Here is a 21,827-nt window from a genome sequence, read left to right as displayed (position 1 = left end):
CTTTACTTTTACTCAAGTATGACAATTGCGTACTTTTCCCACCACTGTGATGCAAATGTTAAAGGGCCCTTCCACAAAATGGATGCATTTTGTGTCCCTTTGATATTTTAAGTAGAAATGATGCACTGTATATTATACAAAAGCCTGTTATATTAGATTAAGTGCACTTTAATATAGACCACATGGAAAATTCAGTAAATCAAAATTTGAAGTTCCAAAAATATATGTACCAATGGCAGATTGCCCCAGAAACAATACCTACAGTACTGAACAACATATTAAAGTGCAGAACTTCAGTATAATGCCCCTTTAAAAAACATTAGTTCAACAACTGCATAGTTTGTGTCCCTGTTTTTAAGTCAGTACTCACTGGTGGTAATCGGATCTTCAGTCTCATTTTTCACTCCCAAAACGTCTTCCTCTTTTATTGAGATATCCTCCTCTTTTACTCCAAAAGGTTCTTCCTCCTCTTTCAATGTTACGGCATCTTCCTCCTTTTTGATTCTGAAAGTTTCTACCTCTTTTTCCACTTTGACAACCTCTTTCCCATATTCCTCTTTCACTGTAATATCATCCTCTTGTTTCAATGTGATAGCCTCCTCTTCCTCCTTTATCATCCTGAAAGCTTCTTTGCCTCCTTTCACCAGAGTTTTTCTCCGTCTAGATTAGTGAGTTTATGATCCGGGAGATTAGCCTAGTGCAGTATCAATGTAACACATTAGCTAATTTAACAAACAAATTACGTTCAAATGAACCAGTGGTAAACAGAATTATGTTCAAAACACTAAGAGTAATATACACAAGATTGGTCTAAGGAGCTTCAATGTTTCGGTTTTAGGTTTCCTAGCAAAGCACAACGTGGTTAAATCAGAAGCCTTTTGTCGCTGTTGAAGAAGCCTCCTGTCCCGTCCACTAGATAATACGTCACGCAAGAAGCATCACCTGAAAATCTCATATCGCCATCTGCTGACTGGAGTGGGTAACGCAAATTGGAAAAATATGATTTACAATGTTCCGTCTGACAAGCAATGTCATAAGAAGTAATTTAAAAACAACCAGATGTTATTTTCTTACTTCTTACAGCCAATACTTTCCTCCATGATTGGCCTGCCTATTAGGCAGGATTAGGTGACAGATTGCATATTCCGAGCTAAATTGACCAAGGCTCATTGTTGACAACAAATAACACTTCATATAATGCTGCCTAAATACAATGAAAACTTCTCTCACCCAGTGGTATATGTGCTATTTAGGTGAGTGTTGGTGTCTCCCATCTCCACAGAGGAACTCTAGATCTCTGTCAGAGTGACCATCAGGTTCTTGGTCACCTCCCTGACCAAGGCCCTTCTTCCCCGATTGCTCAGTTTGGCCAGGCGGCCAGCTCTAGGAAGAGCCTTGGTGGTTCCAAACTTTTCCATTTAAGACTGATGGTAGCCACTGTGTTCTTTGGGAACTTCAATGCGGCAGATTTTTTTTTTGTCTCCCTTCCCCAGATCTGTGCCTCGACACAATCCTGTGTCGGCGCTCTACGGACAATTCCTTCAACCTCATGGCTTGGTTTTTGCTCTGACTTGTGCTGTAAACTGTGGGACCTTATATAGACTGGTGTGTTCCTTTCCAAATCATGTCCAATCAATTGAATTTACCACAGGTGGACTCCAATCAAGTTGTAGAAACATCTCAAGGAGGATCAATGGAAACAAGATGCACCTGAGCTCAATTTCAATTCTCATAGCAAAGGGTCTGAATACTTATGTAAATCAGGTATTTCTGTTTAAAAAAAGATATATATTTGTAATAATTTCTAAAAACCTGAATACTTTCCAAAGGCACTGTATGTATAAACATATATCTTCCTTTGTTTTCCACTAACCCTACCACCCCCTAACCCTACCACCCCCTAACCCTACCACCCCCTGATTGGAGGAAACTAATGTGCAACAACTATTAGGCTTCTACGTCCAGCTTTTACATACTATGTACATGTTACAGACACAGTGTATTATACAATAGTTATATTTAGTTTGTTTTTAATCCTATCCTTCAGTTACCCTAAACCTCTCCCATCTATCTCTGAAGACCATCCAGTCCTAACCTTCAGTTACCCTAAACCTCTCCCATCTATCTCTGAAGACCACCCAGTCCTATCCTTCAGTTACCCTAAACCTCTCCCATCTATCTCTGAAGACCACCCAGTCCTATCCTCCAGTTACCCTAAACCTCTCCCATCTATCTCTGAAGACCATCCAGTCCTATCCTTCAGTTACCCTAAACCTCTCCCATCTATCTCTGAAGACCACCCAGTCCTATCCTCCAGTTACCCTAAACCTCTCCCATCTATCTCTGAAGACCACCCAGTCCTATCCTTCAGTTACCCTAAATCTCTCCCATCTATCTCTGAAGACCATCCAGTCCTATCCTTCAGTTACCCTAAACCTCTCCCATCTATCTCTGAAGACCATCCAGTCCTATCCTTCAGTTACCCTAAACCTCTCCCATCTATCTCTGAAGACCATCCAGTCCTATCCTTCAGTTACCCTAAACCTCTCCCATCTATCTCTGAAGACCACCCTCTTTGATTTCTATTTGCCATATATTTTTAACTGTGCTGTTTCACAAAAGTTATTGACTTTTATATTCTCATCGTTGCTACAGATTGTAAATTAAAAATAAACATGTTTGCTAAAAGTATTATTATTTTATTAATCAATTGACTATGACTTTTCAAATCATTCAGTAGTGCTTTCTGCAGAGTTATCTCCAGGTAAATGTTGCCATTCCTTGACCTGCGACCAAAAACAACCAACATATGGACAGTACCAAAACAAATGATCTAATGATTCTGTCTCTTCGCAGCTAAATCTGCAGAGGTTCGTTGTATCCCCATATATATTTTGTAAAATAATTTCAGTTTTGAATCTGGTGTCATTCACATTTTTCATGAACCAAGTTTGGTCTTTAAAGCAGGGCTGACAGACAAGATTCTTACTTTTCCCCCCTTCCACTTGTCTCTTCCATTTTTGTGGTAATGCTGCAATTAGTTGGTTGTAATTTTGGGTAGAGCAGACATTTCCATATATTTTTATGAGCTGCATGTGTGAACTCCACCAGTCCTATTGATGGTATAATTTACAAAGATTATACCTTTTTCATGTAATCAATTTTATTTATTTATCTTGATCAGTTACTTTATTTGAGTTTAACCATTTTTTAAAATTATTTGTTTGGTCTTTTCTGGTGGATTAAACTGAAATTGCAACCAACTTTCTAAGGCTTGTTTTAAAAAATAATGATCTTTTGGAGATGATTTCATTTTCAAATAACTGAAAGTGAGAGGTTGTAATCTGAATAAAGAGAAAAAGGCCATTCTTGAACATCGGGTGAGACATTCTTACTAATCTGATAGAGAACCAGGTCGGAATAAAAGTATAACTTTTGTATGATTGAAGCTTTTAGTTAGAGATCTAATGCTTTAATAATTAATCATTTCTGCCCTCCGAATTCATATTCATTATATAAATAGTCCTATTTAATTTAGTCTTGCTTGCTGATATAAATACAATTGAATATTATTTTCTCGTATAATTTAAAAGGGGACTGGGAGACAAGTCAGGATCAAGGCAAAGATGAACGGAGCAAAGTACAGAGAGATCCTTGATAAAATCCTGCTCAGGACCTCAGACTGGGACAAAGGTTCACCTTCCAACAGGACAATGACCCTAAGCACACAGCTAAGACATCGCAAAAGTGGCTTCGAGACAAGTCTCGGAACGTCCTTGAGTGGGCCAGCCAGAGCTCGGACTTGAACCGGATCGAACATCACTGGAGAGAGCTCTGGTGCAGGTTTTCATCAAGGATCTCTCTGTACTTTTCTCCATTCATCTTTCCCTCGATCCTGACTAGTTTCCCAGTCCCTGCCACTGAAAAACATCCCCACAGCATGATGCTGCCACCACCATGCTTCACCGTAGGGATGATGCCAGGTTTCTTCCAGATGTGACGCTTGGCATTCAGGCCAAAGAGTTCAATCTTGGTTTCATCAGACCAGAGAATCTTGTTTCTCATGGTATGAAAGTCCTTTAGGTGCCTTTTGGCAAACTCCAAGCTGGCTTTCTTTTGTCTTTTACGGAGAAGTGGCTTCCGTCTGGCCACTCTACCACAAAGGCCTAATTGGTGGAGTGCTGCAGAGATGGTTGGTCTTCTGGAAGGTTCTCCCATTTCCACAGAGGAACTCTTGAGCTCTGTCAGAGTGACCATCGGGTTCTTGGTCACCTCTCTGACCAAGGCCCTTCTCCCTCTATTGCTCAGTTTGGCTGAGCCGCCAGCACTAGGAAGGGTGGTTCCAATCTTCTTCCATTTAAGAATGATGGAGGCCACTGTCTTCTTTGGGACCTTCAATGTGGCAGAAATGTTTTGGTACACTTCCCCAGATCTGTGCCGTGACACAATCCTGTCTCGAAAGGAATATATCACATCAAATATAGGCTACTTAAAGTTCAAGTTAGATCACACATTCCGCCGATTGTTGTTGAAAAACGTTTCTTAAACAGAACAAAACGGGGATAAACATACCTGAATTCGTCCAATAGAAACTCTCTTTTGCAACTGTTGGACTAATGATTACACCGTATATCAGCTAGATGCAGGCAAGAGTGTGCAAGGCGGTATTGAATGTGTCACTGTCTGTCACCTCAAATTTTTTCTCTCGACCTATGTGTACCTACGTTGTAAACTTTAATTCATAGGCAGGTTGTAGAAACCTCATGATAGGTATAGGGGAAATATTAGTATCATGTAGTAGTCTAAACCTATCGCTGTTACATTGAACAGGGTGAATGGAATATGATTGGCAGTCATCTAATATGCGGTAATAGAAATAAGGCCATGCTCATGAAAAAACAAATTGTTCTGCCTCATCTTAAACGGCACTGTTAGGATGGTGGACCACTCTTGGTACACATGGGAAACTGTTTAGCTGGAAAAACCCAGCAACTTTGCAGTTCTTGACACAAACCGGTGCACCTGGCACCTACTACCATCCCCCGTTCAAAGATACTTAAATATTTTGTCTTCCCCATTCACCCTCTGAATGATACACATACACAATCCATGTCTCAGTTGTCTCAAGGCTTAAAAATCCTTATTTAACTAATCTCCTCCCCTTCATCTACACTGATTGAAGTGGATTTAACTATTGACATCAATAAGGGATCATAGCTTTAGCCTGTATTCACCTGGTCAGTTTATGTCATGGAAGGAGCAGGTGTTCTTAATGTTTTGTAGACTCAGTGTATAGCACTACAGATAATCAAGTGCTATTTGAATGTGATGCATTGTTGTTTACAGCGGGGTTGGGAAATTCCAGTCCTCGAGGGCCTGATTAGTGTCACAATTTTGCCCCAGCCCCAGCTAACACACCTGACTCCAATAATCACCTAATCATGATCTTCAGTTTAGAATGCAGTTTGATTAATCAGCTGTGTTTGCTAGGGAGGGGGAAAAAGTGTGACATAAATCAGGCCCGAGGACTGGAGTTTCCCACCCCTGGTTTACAGGATGATTTGTATCTTAAAGAGCGTAGCTTTAAGGGAATAGTACCGTCACATCTAAATAAAAACAAATGTAAAAAATGAACAGAGCAAATATGTATTAAAACACTACCTAATCATATAAGTATTTATTCAACATTTACATATTCATATTGTAATGAAACAGTAGCGAGCAGGTCTCGAACCCTCGACCTTCTAGCCCGAGGTCCGGCGCGCTATCGACTGTGCCGCAAAAGCATGGTCGTGCGGCAGGGTCGATTTTCGCGATTATAAACCCAGGGTCGCTATTATTATTACACTATTGAGCTTCTACGTCTGTATACAGGACGGTATTATTTGTAAGACGTAAGAGAAAATATATCAGCTTATTGTTAAATTATTATGACGTTCTTTCCAATACAAAAGTGTAGTAACTACTGTTTCCAAACTGCGTTACCCACTCCAGTCAGCAGAAGGTGATGGGAGTCTTTCAGGTGATGCTTCTTGCGTGACGTATAATCTAGTGGACGGGACAGGAGGCTTCTTCAACAGCGACAAAAGTCTTCTGGTTTAACCACGCGGTGCTTTGCTAGCAAACCTAAAACTCTTTAGACCATTCTTGTGTATATTACTCTTAGTGTTTCGAACATAATTCTGTTTACCTATCTACTGGTTCATTTATAAACGTAATTTGCTTGTTAAATTAGCAATGTGTTACATTGATACTGCAATAGGTTAATTTCCCGGAGCATAAACGCACAAATCTAGACGGAGAAAGAAACTCTGGTGAAAGGAGGCAAAGAGGCTTGAATAATGAAAATGGAGAAACAAGAGGATGATATTACAGTGAAAGAGGAAGATGGGAAAGAGGTTGTCAAAGTGGAAAAAGAGGTAGAAGCTTTCAGAATCAAAAAGGAGGAAGATGCCGTAAAATTGAAAGAAGAGGAAGAACCTTTTCGAGTAAAAGAGGAGGATATCTCAATAAAAGAGGAGACTGAAGTTCCGATTACCACCAGTGAGTACTGTCTTAAAAACAGGGGCACAAACTATGCAGTTGTTTAACTAATGTTTGGTTTTTAAGGGGCATTATACTGAAGTTCTGCACTTTGATATGTTGTTCAGTTCTGTAGGAGTTGTTTAAGGGGCAATCTGCCATTGGTACATATATTTTGTGCACTTCAAAATTGTATTTATTGAATTCTCTATGTGGTCTATAATTAAAGTGCACTTATTCTAATATAACAGGCTTTTAAAATATAATATACAGTGCATCATTTCTACTTAAAATATCAAAGGGACGCAAAATGAACCCATTTTGTTTAAAGGCACTTTAACATTTGCATCACAGTGGTGGGAAAAGTACGCAATTGTCATACTTGAGTAAAAGTACAGATACCTGAATAGATAATTACTCAAGTAAAAGTGAGTCACCTAGTAAAATACTTCCTGAGTAAAAGTCACAAATATACTGAAGTACCAAAAGTAAAAGTATATAAATAATTTCAAATTCCTTATATTAAACAAACCAGATGGTGCCATTTTCTATTTTTTTTATTTACGGATAGCCAGGGACACACTCCAACTCTCAGACAATCTACAATTGAAACGTGTGTTTAGTGAGTCCGCCAGATCAGAGGCAGTGATGATTACCAGGGATGTTCTCTTGATTAGTGCATGAATTGGACCATTTTCCTGTCCAGCTAAGCCTTCAAAATGTAATGAGTACTTTTGGGTGTCCGGGAAAATGTATGGAGTAAAAAGTACATCATTTTCTTTAGGAATGTAGTGAAGTAAAAGTCAAATTAGTCATAAATAGTAAAGTACAGATTCCTTGAAAAACTACTTAAATCATACTTTAAAGTATTTTGTACTAAAGTACTTTATACCACTGATCACAACAAAAAAAAGCATAATTAAAGTGACTGATTTAGGCCCTTTTTAGACATATATTCATTGTAACACTCTGTAATTGCAATAGAAGTTCATAAGTTTACTGTCTGTTTGATGTTCTCATTCACACAGGAGAGAGACATGACTATCGTGGATCCTCTGGGGAGCCTCAACAACATCCTGATGCTGACGAGGAAGAGAAGAGTCTCTCCAGATCAGAACACCAGATGGTACAGCTTGGTCTGGTCTAGCATACAGCTTGCTCTATCGGGGTCTGGGCTGGGTTTCTGTAAAGCACTTTATGACAACAGTGACATCAGCATCCATAATGATATATGTCTGTGTCCCCTCTTTATGATTACCAGGACAACGCTAGCCCTTCCACCCTCCCGGAGTCCCCATGTCGTGCCTCTCCCGGTAGCGCCTTACTGCTGGGTATGAAGAGGTTGTCTGTGTAGCTGGTGGACTGCAGGAAAACAACGGGGCTGAGTGGAACTGTGAGAGAAAGAGAAGAGAAGAAAGGATCAGATTTGACTCATCAAGGTAAGTGCTGTAGTTTAGTTTGAACAAATACAATAGATCTGCCCACTGGTATCTGTTACCAGGACAACCAGCAGAGTTCTGTTAGTTGACATGAAGATGGACTGGTATCTTTTACTAGTAGGGCTGTCACAGACTAATAAACATCTTGTTTGACTTAGTCACCTGTTCTTTCGACCAATCAATTGGTACACATTTTAAACGTGTATTTCTATATATACACTACCGTTGAAAAGTTTGGGGTCAATTAGAAATGTCCTTGTTTTTGAAAGAAAAGCAAATTTTTTGTCCAATAAAATAACATCAAATTGATCAGAAATACAGTGTAAACATTGTTAATGTTGTAAATGACTGTTGTAGCTGGAAATGGCAGATTGTTTTATGGAATATCTACATAGGCGTACAGAGGCCCATTATCAGCAACCATCACTCTTGTGTTCCAATGGCACGTTTTGTTACCCAATACAAGTTTATAATTTTAAAAGGCTAATTGATCATTAGAAAACCCTTTTGCAATTATGTTAGCACAGCTGAAAACTGTTATGCTGATTAAAGAAGCAATAAAACTGGCCTTCTTTAGACTAGTTGAGTGTCTGGAGCATCAGCATTTGTGGGTTTGATTACAGGCTCAAAAATGGATCAATTAGCCTTTTAAAATGATAAACTTGTATTAGGTAACACAGCGTGCCATTGGAACACAGGAGTGATGGTTTCTGGGAATGGGCCTCTGTAGATAATCAGCCATTTCCAGCTACAATAGTCATTTACAACATTAACAATGTCTACACTGTGTTTATGATCAATTTTATGTTATTTTAAAATGGACAAAAAAATTGCTTTTCTTTCAAAAACAAGGACATTTCTAAGTGACCCCGAACTCTTGAATGGTATTGTATATCCTAACACCATCCATGTTGTAAACAGCGTTCTGCATGAATTCCGACTCAACTTGACACAAAACAATTTTATGAAATCTAATTTTGTTAGAAATCTAACTTTGTTTAACATGGGCAAGTTCGGTTTCTGTGCAATCTTCAGACACTCTAGAAGGCAACCAAACTTGTTTCATCATTCTACATTATGTATTGGCTATACAACACCTGAATTAGCCCATGAAGGGTCTTGGTCCAATGACCACCTATCGTTTTGAAACCTAGCTAGATAGCCAATGAGCTGGGCTTTCCAGCAGTATGTGAATGCCGTTTGTAGGACAAACAGCCATCATGCTAGAGCTGTGCAACAGAGTTCATTCTCTGGTGAAAGGAAACAGGACGCACTGTAGTTTACGTTTCACAGCAGTTCCTTCTCTTCTACAAACTTCTCAAATCTGGAAAAAGTTAAACATGGCCACTAAGAGTGGAAAAGCTAAATCTCAGTCCAAGTATAAACATTTTGATGATATTATTGCAGACATTGACCAGGAGAGTGACACAGAAGGAATGGATGAGGACTCTGTGAGTGACCACAGTTATGATTCCAGCGCGGAAGAAATGTTTTTGGAAGGAAAAGATCCACTTTTAGATCAGTAAGTAAAATAGGTTTTTGCTTCCCATGCTAATGCAGTTGTTTAAAAGGTCGCATATTCATTTGATATTTTTTATTTATTTATTTATATATATTTATACACACAGTCGAAGTTTACATAAACTTAGGTTGGAGTCAGTATAACTCGTTTTTCAACCACTCCACAAATTTCTTGTTAACCTCACTAGGGTATGTGGGACGGTAGCGTCCCACCTCGTCAACAGCCCGTGAAACTGCCGTGTGCAAAAGAGAAATCCCATAATTTAAATTCCTCAAACATACAAGTATTTCACACTATTTTAAAGATACACCTGTTGTAACTCCAGCCAAAATGTCCGATTTCAAAAAGGTTTTACGACGAAAGCACACCAAACGATTATGTTAGGTTAGAGCCAAGTCACAGAAAAATACAGCCATTTTTCCAGCCAAAGAGAGGAGTAACAAAAAGCAGAAATAGAGGTAAAATGAATCACTAACCTTTGATGATCTTCATCAGATGACACGGCCACCACTATGAGCCGTTCTCCCCTGACCAGCCTTATTCACCATTGATAAACACACACTTCACCGTCGTGATTATGTTCCCTCTACTCTATATAATAGACATCTGTTTATTTTACGTGTCGATACAGGGCTCATCTGTAGAAGTATTCTTACTGATTGTTTTTTTCTTACACAGTGCCAGGGACTCGGATGAACAATGGGAACCCACAATGTCAAGGTGTCCATCCCCCACTAATTCAGACGCTGAAGCTGGTTCATCCAGCCGGACCCCTGCTGTCTCCGGCTCCACACCTTCCCCCGCCCGGCCATCTAGAGGTGTGAAGAGGCCAGCCCAGAAGCGGAGGAGGGCCAGTGAACCAGCGGCAACTACCACCGAGGCAGAGGACCGTTGGCACACTGTGCTAGAAGATGATGTGGAGCCACTTCCACCAACATTTAGACCGAAAAGGCAGCCAGGACCTCAGCTGGACAAGACTGTAAAGTACAGCCCCCTTCATCTTTTCCAGATGTTTTTCTCCTTGTCAGTTCTTGATTCGCTGGTTTCTAACACCAACAAGTATGGGGCTAAGACACAAGCAGGCAAGAAAGAGGCATGGAACCCCATTTCCGTCCAAGACCTGTACTGTTACATCTCACTGGTTATTTACATGGGGTTTGTGAAGTGTAAAAACCTCAAGGACTACTGGAGAACGTCAACACTCTACCAACTGCCTTTCCCCTCCACTGTCATGTCTTCTAAAAGGTTTCTGACTATCTCGCAGGCGCTTCATATCAGTGACCCACAAGTTGATGAGGACAATGACAAGAAGAGAGGCACAGCAAGCTTTGATAGGCTCTGCAAAATCAAACCTCTCTACCCCAGCATGGTTGAGGCTTGCAAGACCCATTTTCAACCCAACCAGAACCTGTCCATAGATGAGAGGATGGTAGCCTCAAAGGCTGGAATTGGCCTCAAACAATATATGAGTAACAAGCCAACAAAAGGGGGGTACAAACTGTTTGTTTTGGACGATTCTGTGTGTGCCTACACTTGGAATTTTTTTGTTTACGAGGGGAAATCCATCTCAGCCACCGGTAAGGGACTTAGTTATGATTCCGTTATGGAATTATTAGATTTTCAACTGCTGGGGACGGGCTACAAACTGTTTGTGGACAACTTCTACACAAGCCCTACCCTGTTCACAGACCTGAGGAAGCTGAATGTGTGGGCTTGTGGCACCATTCGTCCCAACAGAGTGGGTTTTCCCAAAACAAAAGTCAACGACATGCCTAAGCGGGCTGATAGGGGTACCATGCGATGGATTCGTAAAGATGACCTGCTCTTTGTAAAGTGGATGGATACCAGAGAGGTGGTCATGTGCTCCAGTATCCACAAATCGTACAGTGGCGATCAAGTCGTCAGGCGTGTGAAGGACGCTAATGGGGAACAGACCACTAAAAATGTTCCCATTCCTGCTGCTGTGAAGGATTACAACAAGAGCATGGGAGGTGTGGACCTGTCAGATGCTCTGATAGGCTACTACAATGTTCTCCACAAGACAACGAAATGGTACAGAACATTGTTTTATCATTTCATCGACATTGCTGTGGTGAATGCATTCGTCCTTCATAAGGAAATGGCTAAGAGCTGTGGACAGACCCCCATGACACAGCTAGCCTTCAGAAAGCTGCTCATCCAGGAGCTTGCTGGCTACGGCACAAAGTCCACTGCAGCACCTTCTGCCCCCTCTACCTCTGTCCCTTCTGCTCCTGCCACCAGTGGTGTTCACATGCCCGAATTCATAACTGCAGGCATGAATGTGCCTCGGGGCAAAAAGGCCACAGCATGGAGGCGTCGTTGTGTTCTTTGTCACATGAAGTCCCCCATCACCTGCACGACTTGTTCGGTTTGCCTCTGCTTTACAGCAGAAAGAGACTGCTTTGGGACTTGGCATCAGCAGCACAATATTGTGTAGAGGACTGAGGATCTTCCAAATACTGTCATTCTAAAGTTGTTTTATTTTATTTTTTACTTTGTGTGGTTTGTGGTGTTGTTCAACAGTGATATTGGATCCCTGGGCTGCTAACTTGGCCCTTAAATGTTTCACTTCTGTGTTTGGAGATATTGGATCAGCATTCTTGTCACATTTCCCGTTAGTACCTTTTATGTAGGGAAGCTAATGATCCATCATTTATGACATTCCTGGGAGTGTGTAGACTAAGCATTTTTGTATTTTCTATGTAGTTATTTTCTTGAAAAAAATCAATTTGGCCATTTGGGCAACTCGTGTGGGACACCTGGGTGACTTCATACTAAATGTCATGTAACTCGCTCATTCTTGACGTTATCAGTCTGACTTTGCACATGTACTGTTGCCCTGTTGTGGACAACATATAAATGACCCCCAGTGTCCTATATCAATGTATGTCCTTTCTTTTGCATTTCAAAGATTATCAAATAAAAATTTAAAACATGTTTTTATCTTTTACCAGCTGTGTTATATTCTCCTACATTAATTTCACATCTCCACAAACTTCAGTGTTCCCTTTCAAATAGTATAGAATATGCATATCCTTGCTTCAGGTCCTGAGCTACAGGCAGTTAGATTTGGGTAATTTTAGGTGGAAATTGAGATGAAGGGTCCTATCCGGACGAGGTTTTAACCTGACCCAACCATTCTCCTCCCTCTCCTGCTGGCTTTCGCAGATTGTGCCATTACTCTCCTGAAGTTGCCGCATTGACCAATCATGTCAATGAGAAGCTATACAGAGCTGTCCTCATTGGTACAACATTTGGGAGGCGCTTGGCGGTTCAGTACGGAGCTCCATTTGGCCTCTGGAGGCTGAGACTAAAATCCAATTTATGCTTTATCCAAAAATTTAGTATTTTTTAGGATTAGTCCCTACAACCGCCTTTCTTAAAGTATGGGTCAGCCTGTCAGTGTACATTTATAATTGTTCACAACACCACAAAAATTGCAAAAAATTTCAAACCTGTTTTCACTGTCATTATGGGGTATTGTGTGTTGATTGATGAGGGGGGAAAAAACGATTTAATCCATTTTAGAATAAGGCTGTAAGGTGAAAGGTCAAGGGGTCTGAATACTGTATGTGCCAAGTTAAAATATTCCCAAGAGACATGTTCTAAACTCTGCTTCTGGCTCCTCAGCAACTTTGCAGTGTTTTGTTATTTCTATTAGCCCAGAACGTTTGTTGTGTTATTACATACAGCTGGAAATAACATTTGGATATCAGAGCGGCGGTAACTCACCAGCATTACGACCAGGAATACGACTTTCCAGAATGTGATCCTTTGTTCGTACCCCCCAGGGCTCGTCGCCGACGGCAGAGAAGAGGTATTCCGAGTGGATTTCTAGTCAGACTCAGGAGGCGGGCACACCATGTACAAAGAATAATAATGCAATTTAACCATTGATGGATGGTGACGAAAATAATGACATCACCAGTAGTCATGTTAAAGTTTTCAATATTTTATTGGTGGAGTTGATGTATTTGCATGTGGCTGTGCATTATATGATGCCTGAATAGGAAGCATAGTCTGATCGTGACTACTGGTTTTCTTAATAAATTATTGATCAAAACCTTCTTTGGGGTTAATTCCAAATATCTACTTGCATTGCTTGGTAGTGTATTCGCATAGTATGATACATAAATAATAACATTTAAGTCAAATAAAACAAACAGTATTATCCTGAATTCAGACGTGAATAACATTTTTGTTATCACATCAACAAAACCTTTCAGAATGTACCTGTTTTCATTATAGAACGTTGGCTAGTAAGCTGCCGATCTGTCTGAATCAGTAGCCTTGTGTCGAACGGTCCCGTCGACTAGATTATACGTCACGCAAGAAACAACTTGAAAGAATCATCTGCTGACTAGTTTGGGTGACGCAGTTTGGGAAAATGTTAATTACATTGTTTATTCTTGCTAACAACTTAATACAAAGTATTTTCAAAGTAACCAGATCTGTGTTTACTGCCCCATAGGAGGCATTTTGCCATGCTGTCATTATAAATACGAATTTGTTTCCGAGGCTGCTGTTCATGCTGGGAATGTTGATTGGCAATTCAGTTTGGTAAACTAAGAAAACTATCATTTTTATAGTAGATTTTGATCACACAATATACATTGGACATACTCAGAAGTAAATACCACACCTTTTCATTCCATGTCATTCATTTCACTACTTTCACAGGAAGTTATGCTACACTGCCTACAGGAAGTTATGCTACACTGCCTACAGGAAGTTATGCTATACTGCCTACAGGAAGTTATGCTACACTACCTACAGGAAGTTATGCTATACTGCCTACAGGAAGTTATGCTACACTGCCTACAGGAAGTTATGCTACACTGCCTACAGGAAGTTATGCTATACTGCCTACAGGAAGTTATGCTACACTACCTACAGGAAGTTATGCTATACTGCCTACAGGAAGTTATGCTACACTGCCTACAGGAAGTTATGCTATACTGCCTACAGGAAGTTATGCTACACTACCTACAGGAAGTTATGCTATACTGCCTACAGGAAGTTATGCTACACTGCCTACAGGAAGTTATGCTACACTGCCTACAGGAAGTTATGCTACACCGCCTACAGGACGTTATGCTATCTTATATCTTCATTCCTACAGCCTTCATCACAGCCCCCGGAGTCTCTTCACTGTCTGATCTTCAGCCCCATGTTCACAGGAGAGCCCACCTGCACTCAGCTGGTCAGGTGCCTTAACAGGAAAAGGATATGACATCACACAGGGAGAAAGGCAGGAGCAGTGGTGCCCTGTATGTCCAAGGTGTCTCTGGGCCAGATGACTGTAAAATAACTTTGTGACCGCTGCTGAAGTAAAAAAAAAAAAGGCCATACAAATTTGCTTGATTGATTGTATAAATAGAAGTCCTATTACCAGTCAGGTAGGAAGTAGCAGTGAAGTCCTACTACCAGTCAGATAGGAAGTAGCAGTGAAGTCCTATTACCAATCAGGTAGGAAGTAGCAGTAAAGTCATATTACCAGTCAGATAGGAAGTAGCAGTGAAGTCCTATTACCAGTCAGACAGGAAGTAGCAGTGAAGTCCTATTACCAGTCAGATAGGAAGTAGCAGTGAAGTCCTATTACCAGTCAGGTAGGAAGCAGCAGTAACGTAATATTACCAGTCAGATAGGAAGTAGCAGTGAAGTCCTATTACCAGTCAGATAGGAAGTAGCAGTGAAGTCCTATTACCAGTCAGATAGGAAGTAGCAGTGAAGTCCTATTACCAGTCAGATAGGAAGCAGCAGTGAAGTCCTATTACCAATCAGGTAGGAAGTAGCAGTGCAGTCCTACTACCAGTCAGATAGGAAGTAGCAGTGCAGTCCTATTACCAATCAGGTAGGAAGTAGCAGTAAAGTCATATTACCAGTCAGATAGGAAGTAGCAGTGAAGTCCTATTACCAGTCAGATAGGAAGTAGCAGTGAAGTCCTATTACCAGTCAGATAGGAAGTAGCAGTGAAGTCCTATTACCAGTCAGGTAGGAAGCAGCAGTGACGTAATATTACCAGTCAGATAGGAAGTAGCAGTGAAGTCCTATTACCAGTCAGACAGGAAGTAGCAGTGAAGTCCTATTACCAGTCAGGTAGGAAGCAGCAGTAACGTAATATTACCAGTCAGATAGGAAGTAGCAGTGAAGTCCTATTACCAGTCAGATAAGAAGTAGCAGTGAAGTCCTATTACCAGTCAGATAGGAAGTAGCAGTGAAGTCCTATTACCAGTCAGATAGGAAGCAGCAGTGAAGTCCTATTACCAGTCAGGTAGGAAGTAGCAGTGAAGTCCTATTACCAGTCAGATAGGAAGCAGCAGTCCTACTACTACACAAAATGTCACCTGTCATTGGATTTAGGTTGCCAGTTTGGTGAAAAATAAAAAATACCTGATGTTCATGGCTTTTTACAAATCCAATCAGTTTTCCACATTAATCAAACATCATCACATGGATTTGTTTTGTTGAAATGACGTGGAAACAACGTTTATTCAACCAGTGGGAGGCTTGTAAATGACCCCAGGAAAGTAAAACAAAGAAGTCTTCACCGAGACAATGATAAACAGCAATCCGTGGGAGAGTTGTGGTGGATATTATAAAATAAGGATCTGCTGGAGTCCAAGTCAAACCAAGATTCTTTATTTCTGAGCTCAGAGAGAATAACAGTTACACAGCGCAGTGTAGACAGTCTGAATTCCGAAGCATTGGGTGATGAGCACATATCTTTATAGTTGCCTGTTCCTGGGAGGGACTTTATTCATACAAGGGCACAGGTGCAGCTGGTTTGCAACACTGGATGATACTCCCAAGAACAGGAGATTATAATAGGTCAGTTTCACAAGGTTAGTCTGTGGTGGTTCATTTCTGTATTACCAAATGAGGAGAGACAAACTTCACACACCAATCAGAGTTATACTTAAACTACATCTTTAATAATAAGATCTTTGCAATGACTTTCAACAATTCACTATTTCTAATGAACCGTTGAGAGTGGCAACACAATGGCTACTGAGATCTTTTATAGCAAAGACCCACCCCCTAGTCGACATAACAAACCACAGATATTAGGAACAGTTCACAAAGTGAGATTTTATAATGAGAAAGGAGTATCCCGTAGCCAGATAGCATTCGCTATAATTTATCATTCAGTTTGGTCCCTAAGACGAGGTTCTAATCTCTTTCCTGGTACTTCATAGCACAAAAACATCAACTCATCCAATGGCATAACTCAATTGTCAACTCTAGATACTCCCATCTCAAGTAAAACCCCTTCTTGACCCCACTCCTGGACACGCTCACTGAGGGGAGTGAGCCTCTAGGTCATACACTATCCCAGGATAAGTGCAACATCGGAGGCCATACAATGGTTCCAGACACTGCCATACACCTCCCCCCAATGCCAAAGGAGGGAGTGACTTGCGCACAGACATTGTGGAAACCAGTAATTGGTTCCCCATTAATCACACCATCCCTTCACATAGTTTAACAGATACATTCACATATGAAGACAATGTTCCCTCCTGTCCTCTTCCCTTCCTGATATTCTGCATAGCACCAGGGACATGTAAAAGCCTGACCTCTCCCCTCTCTGGGCCCCAGGTGACTGAGCCCCAGCTGAGGGAAGAAGTGCAACTGCCAACACCAGAGTCCGAAGGGATACATTCTAATAACAAGTATATCACATCAGCATATTATGCAGATAAGACATCTTAATTATCTATGTTACCCAACTAATTCTGATTCATCCACCACAAGTTACATACTCAGATATATGGACACATACAATTAACATTTTGCATTACAGAGTCTGTGAATATTTTCATTTCATTAAATCATCAGTGGGCCAACATTGCAAATGTAAACAACGGAACAAATGCATCACATCCAAATATCACTTGATTATCTGTAGTGCTGGAGGAAAGACACCCAGATAAACACAAACACAGAGTTTAAAAAATGACAATTTAAACACATGGAATCTGATCTACTCTATATTCAAACTGACATACTCCATATACAATTTGTTTTCTAATAAAAACATACAAATATATGTTTGAGTAGACTGTGTACAATTGAATTTCTTATAGTAAAAACAAGTAAACACATTCTCAGTCAACAACATAAGACAATGGGAGCAGTGTGTACGCTCTCTGATGAATTTTAAGTGTATATGATGTGAATTACAAGTTTACACACTAGGATAAGTAATTATTCTCTCCTGTGTGGATTCTCATATGTTTTGTAAGTGACTGTGATGAGTAATATGTCTTCCCAGTCTGAACATTTGTAAGGATTCTCCCCTGTCTCATTTGTTCTTTCAGGCCTCCTAAATAGGTAAAACGCTATGAACTCTGGGAGCAGTGGTAAGGCTTCTCCCCTGCGTGTGTTCGCTCATGAACTCTCAAGCTTTCTAAAAGGCTAACACTCTTTCCACACGGGGCGCAATGGTATGGCTTCTCAAATGTGTGTAATTTGCTCATGGGCTTTCAGGTTTCCTGAATGGCTAAAACTCTTTCCACACTGAGCACAATGGTATGGTGTCTCCCTTGTGTGTATTCGCTCATGAGCTTTGAGGGCGTCTAACCGCTTAAAACTCATTCCACACCGGGAGCAAGGGTGTGGCTTCGCTCCTGTGTGTATCCTCTCATGTCCTTTCATGCTACCTAAATGGGTAAAACTCTTTCCACAATGGGAGCAGTAGTAAGGCTTCTCCCCTGTGTGCAGTCTCATATGTTCCTTCAGGCTTCCCGAATGGCTAAAACTCTTTCCACACTGGGCGCAATGGTATGACTTCTCCCCTGTATGTATTCGCTCATGAACTTTCAGGCTTCCTGACTGGCTAAAACTCTTACCACACTGGGCGCAATGGTATGACTTCTCCCCTGTATGTATTCGCTCATGAACCTTTAGGCTTCCTGAATGGCTAAAACTCTTTCCACACTGGGAGCAATGGAAAGGCCTCTCCCCTGTGTGTGTTCGCTCATGAGCTTTCAGATTTCCTAAGTGGCTAAAACTCTTTCCACAATGGGAGCAATGGAAAGGCTTCTCCACTGTGTGTGTCCTCTCATGTCTTTTCAGGCTTCCTAACTTGTTAAAACTCTTTCCAATCTGGGAGCAGAGGTGTCGTATTGCTGGTTTAGAAGTCATTGGTTCCTCCAAGTTTGGTTTTCCTCCTGCCAAAGACAGTGTTCATTTTAAGAGAAACCAGGATGAAATCTCCACATCATAAAACTGCCTTGCTATGAGGTTTAATCCAAATCAGATCCCTCAACCTGAGGCCAGCTTTCAAACATTACATAATTTAAAACAAATATTGTAGAGCTGCCTGGTAATTACTGATGATGTTTACATTACTTATTTTATTCATTCTGTTTTACAAGTCAGAACACAAAAAACTAAACAGTTCTAGGACACTCAAGACAGACATCACTGGATTCTTTTCCAGCAGGTGGTTGTAAATATATAACCTTCATAGTTGTATGATACAGAATGCGACCTACACACTTCCTTAAAACTAAATTGACTAAAGAAGTCATTTCGTGTGGAAGTCAAAAACGTTTGTTTTCTTACATTGAAGACAGACACATAACACATCAGTAACATCTCCCCGTTGTCGATAGAGTCGACACAATGGCTTTTTTTACATGTTGACACACATTTAACATTTTGACTATCATTATTGTCACAATCATTTGGGTAAAGTAAAAAAATAATGAAATATTTTGGGCAGATGTTCCCAAAAAAATATAAATATGTAAAGTGTTGGTCCCATGTTTCATGACCTGAAATAAAAGATCCCAGAATTTTTCAATTCGCACAAAAGCTTATTTCTCTTAAATTTGGTGCACAAATTTGTTTACATCCCTGTTAGTGAACATGTATCCTTTGCCAAGATAATCCATTCACCTGACAGGTGTGGCATATCAAGAAGCTAATTAAACAGCGTGATCGTTACACAGGTGCACCTTGTGCTGGGAACAATAAAAGGACACTAAAATGTGCAGTTTTGCCACAACACAATGCCACAGACGTCTCAAGTTTTGAGGAAGCGCGCAATTGGCATGTTGACTGCAGGAATATCTACTGGAGCAGTTATCAGAGAATTGAATGTTAATTTCTCTACCAGAAGCCGCCTCAAACTTTATTTGAGAATTTGGCAGTACATCCAACCGGCCTCACCACCGCAGACCACATATAACGACGCCAGCCCAGGACCTCCACATTGTCTGAGACCAGCCACCCGAGTTGTATTTCTCTCTGTGATAAAGCCCTTTTGTGGGGAAAAACTAATTCTGATTGGCAGTTCTGGGTTATGCCCTCCCAGGGCCACCAATGGCTGCCCCCCCTAGCCAGTCATGTGAAGTCCAAGTGCCTCATTAATTAATTTACATTGACAAATTTTCTTATTTGAACTGTAAATCGTTGAAATTGTTACATTTAAGGGCCTCCCGGGTGGCGCAGTGGTCTAGAGCACTGCATCGCAGTGCTAGCTGCGCCACCAGAGTCTCTGGGTTCGCGCCCAGACTCTGTCGCAGCCGGCCGCGACCGGGAGGTCCGTGGGGCGACGCACAATTGGCCTAGCGTCGTCCGGGTTAGGGAGGGTTTGGCCGGTAGGGATATCCTTGTCTCATCGCGCTCCAGCGACTCCTGTGGCGGGCCCGGGCGCAGTGCGCGCTAACCGAGGGGGGCGGGTGCACGGTGTTTCCTCCGACACATTGGTGCGGCTGGCTTCCGGGTTGGAGGCGCGCTGTGTTAAGAAGCAGTGCGGCTTGGTTGGGTTGTGCTTCGGAGGACGCATGGCTTTCGACCTTCGTCTCTCCCGAGCCCGTACGGGAGTTGTAGCGATGAGACAAGATAGTAATTACTAGCGATTGGATACCACGAAAATTGGGGAGAAAAGGGGATAAAATTTATTTTTTTTAAAAGAAGAAAGAAAAAAGAAATTTTCATTTATATTTTTGTTCAGTATTTTTACAGTGTCTTCGGAAAGTATTCAGACTCCTTGACTTTTTCCTGAGGTACAGCCTTATTCTAAAATGTATTCAATTGTTTTTTTCCCCCTCATCAATCGACACACAATACCCCACAATGACAAAGCAAAAACGGTCAATTTTTCCCCCTAATTTATTAAAAATAACACATTTAAATATCACATATACATAAGTATTCAGACCCTGTACTTTGTTGAAGCACCTTTGGCAGCGATTACAGCCTAGAGTCTTCTTGGGTATGACGAACAAACCTGTATTTTGGGAGTTTCTCCCATTCTTCTTTGCAGATCCCCTCAAGCTCTGTCAGGTTGGATGGGGAGCGTCGCTACACAGGATAATCAATGGAAACATGATGAACAGCTCAGTTTCGAGTCTCATAGCAAAGGGTCTGAATACTTATGTAATAAGGTATTTCTGTTTTTTAATAGATTTGCAAAAATGTCTAAAATCCTGTTTTCACTTTGTCATTAAGGGTGTAGATTGATGAGGAATATATATATATTTAAATCATTTTAGAATCAGGCTGTCACGTAACAAAATGTGAAAAAATTCAAGGGGTCTGAATATTTTCTGAAGGCATTGTATATAGCCATGTTATAAAGTATGAAAAGGCTTGTTCATTCACATGTCATGAAATCACTATGACATCATCATAGTTGTATATGTTTTATGGGTTGAAAAAAAAGCCATAACTAATAAAATAACAAATTAACTGGCAAAGTAGCAGACCGAGGCTCGTATCCAGCAATGTCACAAGTCACATTTTTGCAGCTGTTTCAGTACAGCACTACAGGGAGAGGGAGAGGGCAAACTCCACTGGACTAGTTTCAATGTATGGAATCACTTAGGAGTTTCTGGATTTTGGGTAAACTTCTCCTTTAAAGCATCAGACTCCATAGTAATTAATCATTAGATGCTACAGTCCTCCTTTAAGACTCCATAATGTCTCATCATTAGATGCTACAGTCCTCTAAGGCTCCATAATGTTTCATCATTAGATGCAACAGTCCTCCTTTAAGACTCCATAATGTTTCATCATTAGATGCTACAGTCCTCCTTTATTAAGACTCCATAATGTTTCATCATTAGATGCTACAGTCCTCCTTTATGACTCCATAACGTTTCATCATTAGATGCTACAGTCCTCCTTTAAGTCTCCATAATGTTTCATCATTAGATGCTACAGTCCTCCTTTAAGACGCCATCATGTTTAGAATGTGTCTGGAAGCGCTACTCTATCTATTCTACTCTTATCTTTTCGGTTTTAATAATATTTAATAATAATAATAATACTAATAATGTTATAATAGGTAATAACTAACTTGAATA

At 40.7% G+C, this 21,827-nt stretch overlaps 1 protein-coding gene across 1 annotated transcript; it reads left to right on the top strand.

Annotated features, from left to right (window-relative positions):
- Positions 1-9,451: 9,451 nt before the first annotated feature.
- LOC120036628 (piggyBac transposable element-derived protein 4-like) lies at positions 9,452-12,368 on the top strand. The gene is made up of 2 exons (XM_038983006.1): positions 9,452-9,483; positions 10,162-12,368. Exon 2 carries the CDS (start codon positions 10,196-10,198, stop codon positions 11,939-11,941), a length of 1,746 nt encoding a protein of 581 aa, XP_038838934.1. The 5' UTR covers positions 9,452-9,483; positions 10,162-10,195; the 3' UTR covers positions 11,942-12,368.
- Positions 12,369-21,827: the final 9,459 nt, after the last annotated feature.

This window comes from Salvelinus namaycush, unplaced genomic scaffold (assembly GCF_016432855.1).
Source record: "Salvelinus namaycush isolate Seneca unplaced genomic scaffold, SaNama_1.0 Scaffold14, whole genome shotgun sequence".
Classification (NCBI taxonomy): domain Eukaryota; kingdom Metazoa; phylum Chordata; class Actinopteri; order Salmoniformes; family Salmonidae; genus Salvelinus; species Salvelinus namaycush.
This window is presented reverse-complemented; position numbering and strand designations above follow the sequence as displayed.

What these genes read in the sequence shown, in the direction of transcription:
- LOC120036628 (XM_038983006.1), top strand. Translation starts at nt 10,196, where the DNA reads ATGTCAAGGTGTCCATCCCCCACTAATTCAGACGCTGAAGCTGGTTCA.